The sequence below is a fragment of the Anarrhichthys ocellatus genome, unplaced genomic scaffold, assembly GCF_004355925.1.
Source record: "Anarrhichthys ocellatus isolate YVR2014 unplaced genomic scaffold, GSC_Weel_1.0 scaffold13, whole genome shotgun sequence".
Lineage (NCBI taxonomy): Eukaryota > Metazoa > Chordata > Actinopteri > Perciformes > Anarhichadidae > Anarrhichthys > Anarrhichthys ocellatus.
The window spans coordinates 6,221,087-6,234,162 of NW_022280043.1; the positions used below are offsets into that span (position 1 = coordinate 6,221,087).

The 13,076-nt window shown below is 45.7% G+C and overlaps 1 protein-coding gene across 4 annotated transcripts in view; it reads left to right on the forward strand.

The window, feature by feature from the left end:
* The window catches only part of pou2f2b (POU class 2 homeobox 2b), a 38,783-nt gene that overhangs the window by 12,980 nt on the left and 12,727 nt on the right, over window positions 1-13,076 (forward strand). The window contains exon 1 of one of the 4 annotated variants that reach the window (XM_031852709.1): window positions 9,798-12,420. The exons of the other annotated variants lie outside the window; for them this stretch is intronic. Within the exon in view, the coding sequence (XP_031708569.1) occupies window positions 12,366-12,420 (55 nt within the window). The 5' untranslated portion in view covers window positions 9,798-12,365. Of the gene's footprint in view, window positions 1-9,797; window positions 12,421-13,076 lie in introns of those variants that run through there. 4 annotated transcript variants of the gene reach the window in all.

Consider the following 13,076-nt stretch of genomic DNA (forward strand, 5'->3'; position numbering starts at 1 on the left):
CTCAAATGCTTTCGTACACTGTCCCCCTCTCTTTTTGTCCCTTCCTCCGTGGCTTTATTTCACATCCTAAATGGCTTTTTCCATCTTGTTCCCGCTCAAATAAAATTCACTTTTGATTTAGGAATCACTTCGGTTTGTTCCAAATTTTGATTTAAACTTGTAGCACTGCCTTTCATTTTAACAGTGACGCTCATCTTTTCACTTGCCGTTAAAAGACAGACAGTTGTGCTGCCCTCTTTCCACAGTGTACATGACTCTCTACATCTGCTCCATGTTTAAAAGGTCATTTGTCAAACCTGACATTTTCTGCCCTTACGAAAGGTTTCCTCAATATCCAGCCCGGCTCCCCCATTCAAAGTTTATGTTTTTTCATCTATTTGTTTGCTTTTGTATAAACCTTTTCTGACAATACATTCCTCTTCAGTGTCAATAAATATGAAGAGAAGGAGGCTGAATTCTATCATCTTGTAATGTTCAATAAATTAAGGCATGACAGATGCAGTCCCCTGTGTTGGTGTGTGTGTGTGTGTGTGTGTGTATGTGTGTGTGTGTGTGTGTGTGTGTGTGTGTGTGTGCGTGTGTGCGTGCCAACAGGATGTTTTTACTCAGCACAGGTTGTCACTCTCCTGTTTCCCTCCATGTACCTTTTGTTCCACCCCTATTCCACCATTTTGGTTTTTGTTCCGGACAAAAAGAGGCCCCACATCAAGGCCCCCCTACCTGAGCACCGCCTCCCTTCTGATATTTACCAAAGCTCCCCCTCCGACACACACTCTCCCCCCACCTCTCATCTCAAAGCCGTTCTCTCTTCACCTCTCTCTCTCAAATTCAAATGTACAAGTTTTACAATGCAAGTATAATAAATCCAGAAAAAAAACAAATGGTGTGAACATGAGTACACAAAAACACAGTAACAGTAAAAAAAAAAAAAAATGATATATATATACAACACACATATATATATACAAACAAATATATATATATGTGATAAAATATATAACAATAGGAGCACAGAATTTTCATGCGTTTCTTCGCTGACTTTCGCTCAGTTTGATGCATCATTGACATTGTCAGGTTCTGTTTCCCAAGAAAAGAAAGAAAATATTGACATTTTTTGGGTCTGAACGCTTGGTATTTTGGAAACCGTTGAAGTTGTATTTTGGTAAAGAACTTGGTCCTTATGTCTGCATACAGGCTGCTGCAGGTTGCAGGAACAGCAGGAACAGCTACTAATGGGCACACTCTGTATTGGAGGTCACATGACACAAACTGGAACCAAAAAGACTCATTCACCATTGGATACATACAGTATACATACTTAGTCAATATTTTCATGTTTTCATGTCTGCTGGGAGCTGGTAAAGGACTCCTATGCACAAGCCTCTGTGGGGCCTGAAAAACGCTTCCAGCGTCCGTGCCCACAGCAACTTACATTGTAATACTTTGGACATCCAGTTCTCTTAATTCATACAAGGTCTCTACCTTTTGTTGCTGGCAGAACCGACACAGTCACCAAAAGTTTCCTCTGGTTTGCCGGGTTTGTCTGTGTCAACCAGTTTCAATGGTCAGACAACAATCCACAAAAGGATCATGCCGTTTTTGCGGCCGCTTAACCTGAACAAATGAGACAAAAAGAAACCGTGTAACTCTCAAAACACCTGTGAAGGATAAAATAGCTTCATGGTGCTCGTGTGCGATTTGCATATATTTAAATGAGGTAACATGCATACATTTGGCTCAAAATTGGCCTCTTGCTATGCAATTGAGCTTTATTGCAAAAACCAAGTCCAATTCACAGAAATCAGCGCTAAAAGCCACATGCAGTTACAGTAAAATGAATAATGTCTTGGTTGGTGGTGTCGCCCATACTTTCCAGTGATCGTGGTATGATATTTTTTCTTTTTTCCTCAAAAACAAAAAACATGGGCACTCAGCTGCAAAACTTGATGGGCTTGTTTGCGCTGTAATGTCATTGGCGCAATATCTTTTGTGAATCGAACCTTAGATGGGGCAAATAGCCGTTTCAAGTGATGTGTAATTCATGGTGCTGTCCGCGGCCGCAGTCCATTCTTTGTGAATTCGCCCATCAGCGTGTGTTTAGTTAATGTCTTTTTCAGTCTCCCTCCCTCTCTCTTTCTGCTTAGCTGTGTGCTGTGGTGATGGGAGGGCTCTGGTGGGCTTGTTGAATGAACTTTGTGGTCGTGCTGACAAATCAATGATAAAGAGTAATGACATCAACAATGTAATGTATCTACTTGTGCTTTCATTGACTCTCCCTGTCTCCCCCCAACTCCCCTCCTATTATGCCACCTTGGGTCTTTGACTTCGCTTTGCACCATAAACTATGTTTCTGTCTCTTAATGTTTGGCATTATATGTATCTTTTATCTCTGTCGTTTGTTTCTCTCTATTGGTCTGTCTATCCGCTAACTCCCTCTCTCTCCCTCTCTCTCTCCCTCTCTCTCTATTGATCCAGTCATAGTTTTCTCAGTCTTCACAGTACTGGGCCACTCTAATCAATACAGATAATTGTCTGCTCTCTCTCGATGCCAAACATAGTCTCCCCTTCTCCCCTCTCCCTCCCTCTCTCGCTTTTTATCAATGAACCCCGGTCTTCCCTCACCCCTCCTCACCCGCCCCGCCCTCCTCCACCTCCAGACGGGGATTCCCCCTCCCCTAATCACGGGAGATAACCTGCTTTCTTTACCGATTTTCTCCCACCCGCCCTCCCCCACACACATCCCCGCCTCGCCCGCTGCCTCCCTTTCCTCCCCCGTTCATCGATTACCGTGAGAGCCGGCGCCCGGCCCGCCCGCCCTACAGATGTAAACACACACAGTGCTCAGGTTGTGGTTTAGTTGCCATTCGACCGCTCCTTGTGTGTGGGCCTTTTGGTTAATCAGTGGGATCCAGCGGTTTTTACCGGGTTACGGCGTCTTTCTATGATGACTCGGACCCATGATTGTCAGGAGGATGCCGTTATACATTCACCATCTAGCCTGTGACCTGTCATCTCCAAAATATGATCTCTCATTTGTGACGTCAAAAGCAGACATCCTTGACTAGTAGAAAGCTCCAATCTATATTAGAATTGATCCGTTTCCTTATCAGAGTTATAAGGTGAATTAGAGCCTTTAGTAAAGCAGGACAAGTCACATCAAGTCCATTTTATTTATAGTGCCTAAAATCAGAAATTAGTCTCAGAGAGCTTTAAAATCAACACCCTCGCAATAACATTCGACACCTTATATCCTTAGACCCTTGATTCGGATAAAGAAAACCTCCACTAAGCAATCTTTTAAAGCTGGGGTAGGCAGTTTTCTGGAAAAGGCAACGAAAATGCCGGAATTTGGAAATACAACCCTCCTCCTGCCGCTGTCCACTCACTTTCCTAAGCCCCTCCCATCAGACGAGCACGGACATATGCCCGTGCTTCATGCAGTAACCTGTACGAGTACTTGTCATTTATTTCAAACATTATCCCAATAGTGACTGTGATCTTGATGCTGAGAGTGGCAAATAATATTGAGATTTACCATCTTGTTTTCTTTACAAACGTGTGTTCCCATAAAGCCCTTTGAGATGACATACCAGGATTAGAGGCTTCGGTTAGCAGAAGGTTAAACGATCAGCGACATTTTCTCTCCATCTCTGACACGCTTTGCCGATATTGACATGTGTTTTGTTGCGTTTATTGTCAGACTGCTGTTAAGACTCTTTTTGATAAGTAAGTCTTCCTTTTTTGGGATACTTTACAGTTGTTGCCAATGCTGGAATAGCAACTTTTTCTGCAGGATTTTCCACCATTGAATTGGGCTTTGTGCGCATCTGCATTTGTAGAACATCCAATCGTCTCCTGTCATGAGAGGAGGTGCAGAAGTCTAGCTTTCTCTCAGTCCACTTGAATTACAATATGCTGAAAGGTTATTATAGAATTTGTGCCCAATGATGTCCCAAAAAACTACCTGCCTCAGCCTTTACAGAAAAAAGGGAGAAACCTCAGGAAGAGCAACAGAAGAAGGATCCCTCTTCCAGCACGGACAGAGGTACAAAAAGTGTTAGCATAATAACATGCAATAAGAATTACACTATGGACAAACAGAATGAGGATGTTAAGTCAATATTAAGTGTAATAAGTTAAAGAGTTTCAAGAAAAAGAGTGAAGACTGGAGTGAACAAACAAATGCCCACAGTTGGACCCAGTACAGCATTCATATTCTGTTTCTACATATGAAATCCTGCGTGTTTAATAATGCATCAACCCATCCAGCCAACAAGACAGGTTACAGGCCTGCAGGTTATTGTGCTGTGTGTGCAAGTGCGTGTACACAAATGTGTGCGTGTTGGTGCATGTGTAGGTGCGTGCATGCTTGCGCACATGCATGTGTGTGTGGGTATTCTTCTATGAATCAGACGTGGAGCATCCAGCAGAAGTCTCTGATGTATACTGAATCTGGTGCTGCACGTAAACCACACAAGCAATATCAATGACAATATATAAACAGTATATGTATCCAATGTTTACACAAATATCTCATATCCACTCACATCTGCTGCTACTGATAGCTGCGGCAGTGCCGTGCTTCTGTTTGGTCTTTACCACAAGAGGAGTAAGTGAGATGGAGTTTGGAAAGGAAATAATCCGTTTCAATCATGATGTAGGTCAAAAATAAAATGAGTTGCCGGGAAAACAGAAGATAGCGAGAGCATTTGTATTTGAATAGTAAGTGTGCATTGGAGTTTTATGAATATGTTTGTGCATCGGTGAGTTATCTGTACGATTGAATGTGTGTGTTTGTTTATTAGCAGGCCCGCACGTGCGCGTGCATGTGCACATCTGAGACAAATGGAGAGAGTCTGGAGGCTAGGCTCAGGTTTACACGTGTGTGATCAGACTAAGCAGGGCTTAAAAGGGCCAGCAGCGTGATGGAGAGGAGAAAAGGAGGGAGGTGAAGCAGTGGGGTTATATTGTCCTGGAGGAGGTTTAGGGGGGGGGGAGGGTTGGGGTCGGACGGGAGACAGCAGGGATCCTCCTCGCCCCTTGGGAGTTGAACCTACAACCCCCTAACCTTCCTCTAGCCCTCTGGTCATGGACTTGAACCATGTAACCCTCTGATGGACAATCTGTTCTTCTCCCTAGTCTCGCTGCAGCAATGTGCATGCCATTAACGGATAAATAGGCTGTCTGTGTGTGTGTGTGTGTGTGTGTGTGTGTGTGTGTGTGCGCGTGCGTGTGCGTGCGTGCGTGCGTGCGTGCGTGCGTGCGTGTGTGCGTGCGTGTGTGCGTGCGTGTATACTTAAGGACACTTCCATGTATGAGTCAAGTGTTTGGTCAGTTGGCTTTGACGTTGGGTCTTGCCCCCTTTTTATTTAATGCTTGTCAAACAGAAGAGGTGAAAAAGGAAGCCTGAAGCGCGGTGATTTGTTATTTTGATTCTTGACTCTGCTTTGTTGAGATTTCTGTTTTGCAAGCCGGAGTGAGAGGTGATTTTTTTTATTGTATTTTGCACTCATTGAAATAGATAAATAGAGCATTATGTGTGATCCACAAGGGCTCTTTCTGTCTCCCGTGGATCCCAGCTCTCCTAGTGTCTCTCTAACGAGGACAGTAGCGGAGAGGTTTATGCACGCCTGGACCCGACTCATTCTTCACCTGTCAACAAAATCATTCACACCTCGGGAAAAAAATGGAGACACAGTGGAGAGGAGGACAGGACGGGGGGGCAGTTACTGAGAGGGGAAAGGCTATGAGGAAGTAAAGGAGGTGGCTGATGTATTCCTCTTGGCAATTGTATTTTCTCTTTCCTTTATTTTTCTATTTCTTCCATTGTTTGTGTTTGTGGGCTCTTATCAGATCCCGGCTCCATTCAGGGCCTCTGTCAGGGGAAGAAGCCAGACGCCTCCGTCTCTCTTTCATTCAATCTCTCTGACTCTCTTGCTTTCTGGTGCTCTTCCTCTCCTAACCTTTGAGAATAAGAGCCATGAATTTGAATTTCAGAGCGAGCTAGCAAGCAAGAGAAGGGTTTGCAAGGAGGAGGAGGCGGATGGGCAGGAAAAGAGGGGAGGCTTGGGCAGCTCGAGGGGGGGGGCAGGTTGTTTGCGCCACGGTCGTTGAGAAAGGGCCTGCTCAGCGCGTCCCCCGGCCTCCCCCCTTTGAGGGGCCCCGATCGATACAAACTCGGAGCAATAAAGCTTTCCCCCTGTCATCTCTGCAGAATACAAAGCAGAATAGAGAGAGGGAGAGAGAAAGAGAGGGAGAGAGAGAAAAAGAGAGGGAGAGAGAGAGGTGAAAAGCTGTTCCGCTAGCCAGACCAATTTCCTAACCCCCCTCCTCCTCCTCGCTCGCTTCACCACCACCTCCCCAACACACCATCACCATCACCACCACCTCTATCAACCCCTTTTCTTACCACCGTCTTTTTATCTATTGCTCTTTCACCTTCTTTTTCCCAAATGCACAATATATCCCCCCGACTGTATAGCTGAACAGCTATCTCTCCATAATAAATACAGCATGAATAAAGTATACAATAGATTCCCTGCTTCCCCAACTATCTGGGAGAAAGGTAGAAAGAGGCAGATGAGGGAGGAAAAGTGGCAAGAACTGTGGCTTGATGGGGGAGAAAGTAAAACAGTCAGGGAGCAGGACGGACGGAAAACAGGAAGGAAGAATAGTTATATCTGGGGATAAAGTGTGTGAGTGTGTGCAGAGGGGGGAGAATAGGGATAAGGTAGAGAAAAAGGAGAGAGGGAAAGGGGGGAGAGGGATTGCACTCAGAGAAAGATGGATGTAGCGATACAGGTACAGAGGAGGCGGAGGAATATTGATGAGGAGGAGGAGGAGGGTAGAGGAAGAGGTAAAATGTGTGGGGATGGGTGAGGGAGTGAGCGAGAGAGAGAGAGAGAGAGAGAGAGGTGAGGGGGTCAAACAGCAATCCCTTGAATTGAGAGCCAATTACTGTAATTGTAATCTGGATTCAAAGCATAGAGACACAGCAGTGACAAGCTCATGCAGGCAAACGCACACATGCACGCACAAAACAGACAAAAGAGAGAATGTGTGTGTGTATATGTCTCTACATGCTGTGTTGATTGTTCTGTGAAACTGCAGATGTGCATGCATTGTGTGTGTGTGGTGTGAGTGTATATATATATATATATATATATATATATGTGTGTGTGTGTGTGTGTGAGTCCCTGTCTCCATTCTTCTTCACTGAATGGCAGTGCAGGAGTCAGCCTGCCAATCAACTATTGTACTCTTGTCAATTTAATAATATTTCTGAGCGTTGACCTGCACAGCGCTACAGCCATGGCTCTATATTTTTGTGTGTGTGTGTTTTCCTATATAATTCTCTGTCTCTCTCCCTCTTTCACCTCAGTCTAACCCTCACCACTCCCTCCCCCTCTATCTCCCTCCCCCGGTCCCTGTCTCTCATTCTCTCCTTTATTAGAAGAAGATAGTGCGAATCCTTCATCTCTCCTCCACTAATTCTCTCCGTTATTGTCCCTCCGCTCGGCCCTCTGTGTCTTTGCACTCCTTCGCTTGTGTCCTCCTTTCTTTCCTTGCCGTGATTTATATTGCTCGCTTTTTCTTTGGGTTTTTTTCTGTTTTGCTCCGGCCGTCCTTTCCTGTTATACTTTAGCTTTTCTCTCATTCTTTTTTCTATCTCTGTTGCCCCACACAGATGTCACATCCCTTTCTTTCCTGTTCTCTTTTCCCTCTCGGACCTCCTCCCTCCATCAACATACCTCAACTTCCCCGCTCTCACACTCTTCTCCCTTCTAACCCGCTGATGTCCCTTTTCCAGGCCAGCTCATATTCAACATTGTCCCTTTTTGCTTTTTCATCATCATAGGCTCATTTTGTCAACTCTATGTCCCCCTCTCATTCCTCAACCTCCCACCCTCCGTCCATCCTTCCTTCCTTCCTTCCTCATCCCTCTCTCTCTCCCTCCACCCTGTTCGTTCCCTGGGGAGGTCAGTAATAATGGTAGTGATGGAGTGAGAGAGGGAGGTGCGATTATTGTCTTGTCGGGAGTCAGAGGAATCGATCGGCCCAGAAATATGAGGCGCGAGAAAGAGCCGCTGTGTCAGATACAATAACCACCCGCTCCCGGGGGCTTACACACATACATACACACACATTTAGACACACACATAGACACACACATTTAGACACACACACACAGACATACAGACACATACCCGTATTAGACACGAACACACACATTTATTTGGTTCGACGCAAGACACTGACACGCCCGCACACTCGTACCATCTTTCTTTTTCATTAACGCAATGCACACACATCCTTCTTCTTCTGTGGTGGATGAGAGTGGCGAGGCAGCCCAATCATCTACATGCTTTGATCTGAGATAAAGCAGAGAAGTAGATCTGTTCTGATCATTCTTCATGCACAGATAAAGGGCAAGGCGAGGAAAATCGCTCACACACCTTTCACTCACGTAGCTATAAACAGACATAAACACACGCATACACGCGCACGCCACACACACACGCTCACACTGAGACCTTTCACTGCTGTTGCCTGGCAACGTGGCCGAGTGTCCAATCCGAGGCGAGAACAGTGGCCGGTGATGTCACAGCTGCTGCTGACCAGCAGGTCTGAGAGAGAGAGAGAAAGAGAGGCGGAGGAGGAGAAGAGAAAGTTTGAATTGGAGAAAGAAAAGGGGGGAGGTCGCAAGAAAAGAGTGGGATGATGATGATGAGAGGGTTTGAAGGAAAGGAGGCAAAGCAGTTGAAGAACAAGCCGAGGTGAAAGAGGGGTAGGTCGAAGGAGCACACATAGACGAATGGTTGCCATAACTAAACACCCATTTTTTTGTATTTTAATTGGGGGAATATCAAGGCCTATTCTGCACAACAGCGTGCTTTGTCAGTGTAAGTGAACAGCTTGGTGTAAAGTGGCCTAAATGCTCCTTGAGCCGGCGATGAAGGCCACAAGTCCCGCTCTTGTGGTGAGACAGGCAAAAGATTTGAGCATCAACCTTGGTAGCGCCGTGGGAGAGAGCGGTGTCTGTCTAGACAAGCCCGGCTCCCTATGGGCTGCGGAGATGATACAGAGAGGAGGGGAATGGTGTGAGAGAAGGATTGAGGGGCCGGAGGAAAAGGAACGATTGAGAGGTATTAGGACAGGAGAGGAATAGGTGTTGTAAAGGTGTAGGCGGTGTGTATGTGTGTGTGAGATGGCGCATGTCCCATGGTAGCCAACAGTGTGAGTGTGTTTTAGCCCCTGCTGCTTCTCATACAAAACCTCAACCTCTGTAGTCTCCACACTGCTAGACCTACTGTTTATAATCCTGCAACTCCTCATGGGGCTGCACATACACCTACACCAGACTAGATTTTAAATCTCTCACCTTGTAGAATGGAGTCTTGCGGTCGGACTGTGAATAGGACTTGGTGGGTCCATCACTGAGCCGGGCTCTGTCCCCTCTTCAAGAAGAGGAATATGATGGATTATATGAATTAGAGCCAGTGTGTGCACCAGGCCTGAGGCTGCAGTAGATATAGGAGGACCGAGCCGTAGAGGGATACTGAACTGGTTTGGAGACCTCTCAATTGTCCCTGCAATGACCCATTATACACACACAGCATCCTCACCCCCAGCTAACATCCTCTCTACGATCTTTTGATTTCTGTCTCTCCATCCCTCACCTTCATTCCCATCACTCTCTCTTCTCCTTCATCTCCTTCCTTTCTTTTTCTTTACTATTCCTCTATTTCCCCCCTCTCAGTAACCCCCAACCCTCCCTACCTGCCTCTCCCTCTCCCTCTCTGACAGTGGAGTGATTGATGGCGCTCTAGAGGCCTCAGCTTCCCCCCATCCTCCTCCCTGGGGTCCCACTATCAGATTGTGTGTGTGTGTGCGTATGTATGTGTGGGTGTATTTATTATCTTAGGAACGTAACTTCTTGCGGTGACCAAAACACACTCTGCGGTAACATAACTCATATTCCCTGAAAGAAATCATCAAAATAAATACTCATTTATAATTACATATTTATGTATTTACTATATTTTCCAAGTTAACAGTATCACAATTTCTTATGGGGAAGTGTTAATATGTCGTCTTCGATTGAGACCATTTGCAGTCACCCCAATATCATCTAAGTGGAGTGTTGCTAGGTCTGGTCTCCATGGTAACCAAGGCTCAGACCTCCTTGGGGCAGGAAGGCCCCCCATGGCCATGAACACACACACACACACACACACACACACATACACACACAGAGCACACTTACATTCACCAGCCACCTATTAGAGCCACTCAAACAAAAATGCACATACACACACACAGAGCACGCATGTACAAAAACACACCCTCTGTTAGGTGGGTAGATTGGAGTTTGAACAAAGGTCACGGCCAATGCTAGGCTGCCCAGACGACCTCTGACCCAGAGAAACGCCCCCTCCCCAACATGCAGTCTGTCACAGTCGTTGGACAGGCCTGGCAGTCTGCCCGTTCACGTCCTAATGAAGGCCCCAAACATTCTCACAGAAACAAGGGGTCCAAACAGATTAGTGAAACTGAAGATTAGTCTCAGGGCCTTAAGTCTGCTTGGTGTCCAACCTGCATCTTAAGATGAATGGACTGGGGGGGGGGCACAATCACTGCTCTGACTGTAACTGACCATTTTCATTAATCTGCCGATTATTTTCTAGATTAATCAATAAATCATTTGTCTAAAAGCGTCAAATTCCTTGTTTTATCCGATCATCGGCCAAATAAAAGCAGCAAATCCTCAAATTTCAGAAGTTAGGCCAATTTAGGCCAATAGGCGGTTCGTTTTCTGTTGGTTGACCGATCATTAATCGAATAAGCGTCTCAGCTGTAAATCCAGCTATTTACCCAAAGACATTGTGCTTCTGTGAGTTTTTTTAAGAAGGCAATGTACCCAAGTGTACTATGATATTGTCTGCATAGTACATATAAACGTATCCCAGAACACCAGTATTTGTCTGTATTTTAGGACAGATGTAAAAAGATGTCTCTGTATATCAGAGAGCACCTCCAGCGCCATATGCACTTGTGAGTGTCTATCCAGCAGTACATTGGGCGGTTGTAAATCACCACATAAAGTATTTATAAGGTTAAACTTGGGAACTCTGCTGCCGTTAGCTTTTGAATTAGTGAACTCGGACCAAGGGACAAGGAAGGGGAGGGAGGGGGGTGATCAGTGGTCTGCCTTGTCCCCTCTGTAGATGGAGTTTATTTCTTCATCAGGATTAGAGAATCAAGAGTGCCACCTTGTGGTTGGTTCGTCCTGCTGCCAGAGCAGCACTTTTGGCTCTCTCAGATTTAAAAATCTAGGCAATATTTCTGCTGAAACATGCTCGTCTGCTTCCTTGATCTCATTCTCTGATGACAGATTTTCACTAATTTCGCATCTTCTTGGTCGGTTAATCCTTGTGGGCGGCACTTCTGGTGGCTCATATCTAGTTAATCTGCAATGTTCCACTTTCATGTCACATCTATTCGTCACATGAACAGATTTTGCGGCGTGACTTTTTTTTTTGCGGCGTGGCGTGCATCACTGTGTGCAGCCTATACAGTGTGGGTTGGTCAGTGGTACAGTGAGTGTTGTGACAGAGTTTTTCCTTCCGCTCGGGGTTAGAGTGGAGCTGTGGCTGGCAAACTTAGCCGAGGATGTCTCACATCTTCTCTTGTTGGTGTCGACCTCCCTCGACAGACCACCTTACCTCCCACTGATGTGCTCGCTCGCAACAACCCCACAGTCTCACACGAACGACCAAGTAGAGATGGTCATGACTCATGGTGGACAAAACAGACTACGAGAGCTTGTTAGAACAGCTTGGAGTTGAGGAAAAACTGCTCAGTTTGACTTATCGTTAAGGTTTTGAAGCAACACTGGGTCACATATCGTGCATACATATCATACACTCTTCGGTCACAATGTCAAGCCTGCTGTTTTTCTCTTGCGTGTGTGTGTGAGTGGCTGTTTCCAGCCGCGCCATCACTTTCCGTCGGCACCCGTCATCCCCCTCTTTTTCACCTCATCTATCTCTTCGATCTCCTCGCTCACTCACTCTCCCACTCTCTAACCTCTTTCGTGTCCCCCTTTCTTTCTCTTTTTTCTTTTGTCTTGTGTTTTTCTCTCTTCTGTGCCGAGTTCCTACTCTTTTGAGGCTTACTTCCTGTTGTGTTGCAGGATGTGGGGAGGAGGTGGGGCTTGGGGGGTGTGGACTAGAGAGAGAGAGAGAGAGTAATTCTCTCAACCATATAATTTAATACACTCCTCCTTTTGGTTTGAGAGAGAGGGGTAGAGTGAGAGTTTTTCTTTACGTAGCGTGCACACACGCTCTCACACAGACACAGATATGACCAAGACAGCAGCAATAGCAGCAAAGGACTTCTTCAATATGTGGTTGCCAGGTGAGTGACTGTCTGTGCAGCCTTCTCTCTCTGATGGCCTTCATTTACCAAGACCAATTAAGCTTTGCGTGAGTGAGAAGGCACTGTGTGTGTGTTTGTGTGTGTGTGTGTGTTTGTGTGAGGCAGAAAGAAAACTGTGTCTATGCTGTTGATTAATGCCACTGGGTCTAACAAGTTCTGCTAATTAGAGAACATCAAAGAGCAAGAGGTGGTAGAGAGATGGATGGATGGATGGAGATGGATGGATGGATGGATGGAGAGATGGATGGATGGATGGACGGGCGCCTGTCGCAGGCACAGGGAAAGGTCAGACACCTCGCCAGTCCATAGCATGCCTCTGTGTGTGTTAGAATGTGTTTATACTATGAATGGGGAAAACAAAATTAAAAATAATACAGCAGGAAAATACAGTGAAAAAGTTTTTCAAAATGTCTAATGAAAGGTAAACCAGGGTTGGAGCCGGTGTTTGGGAATATTGGGATTATTTTTCATTTGTCAAACATTTTTTCTCTTTATTGTCTCTGCAGCAGCGTTGCATTTGTTTTTAGGTTATAGATTTGTAGCAACCTCGGCACCGGTGTTAACTTTCTGTGTGTGTGTGTGTGTGTGTGCGTGTGTGTGTGTGTGTGTGTGTGTGTGTGTGTGTGTGTGTGTGT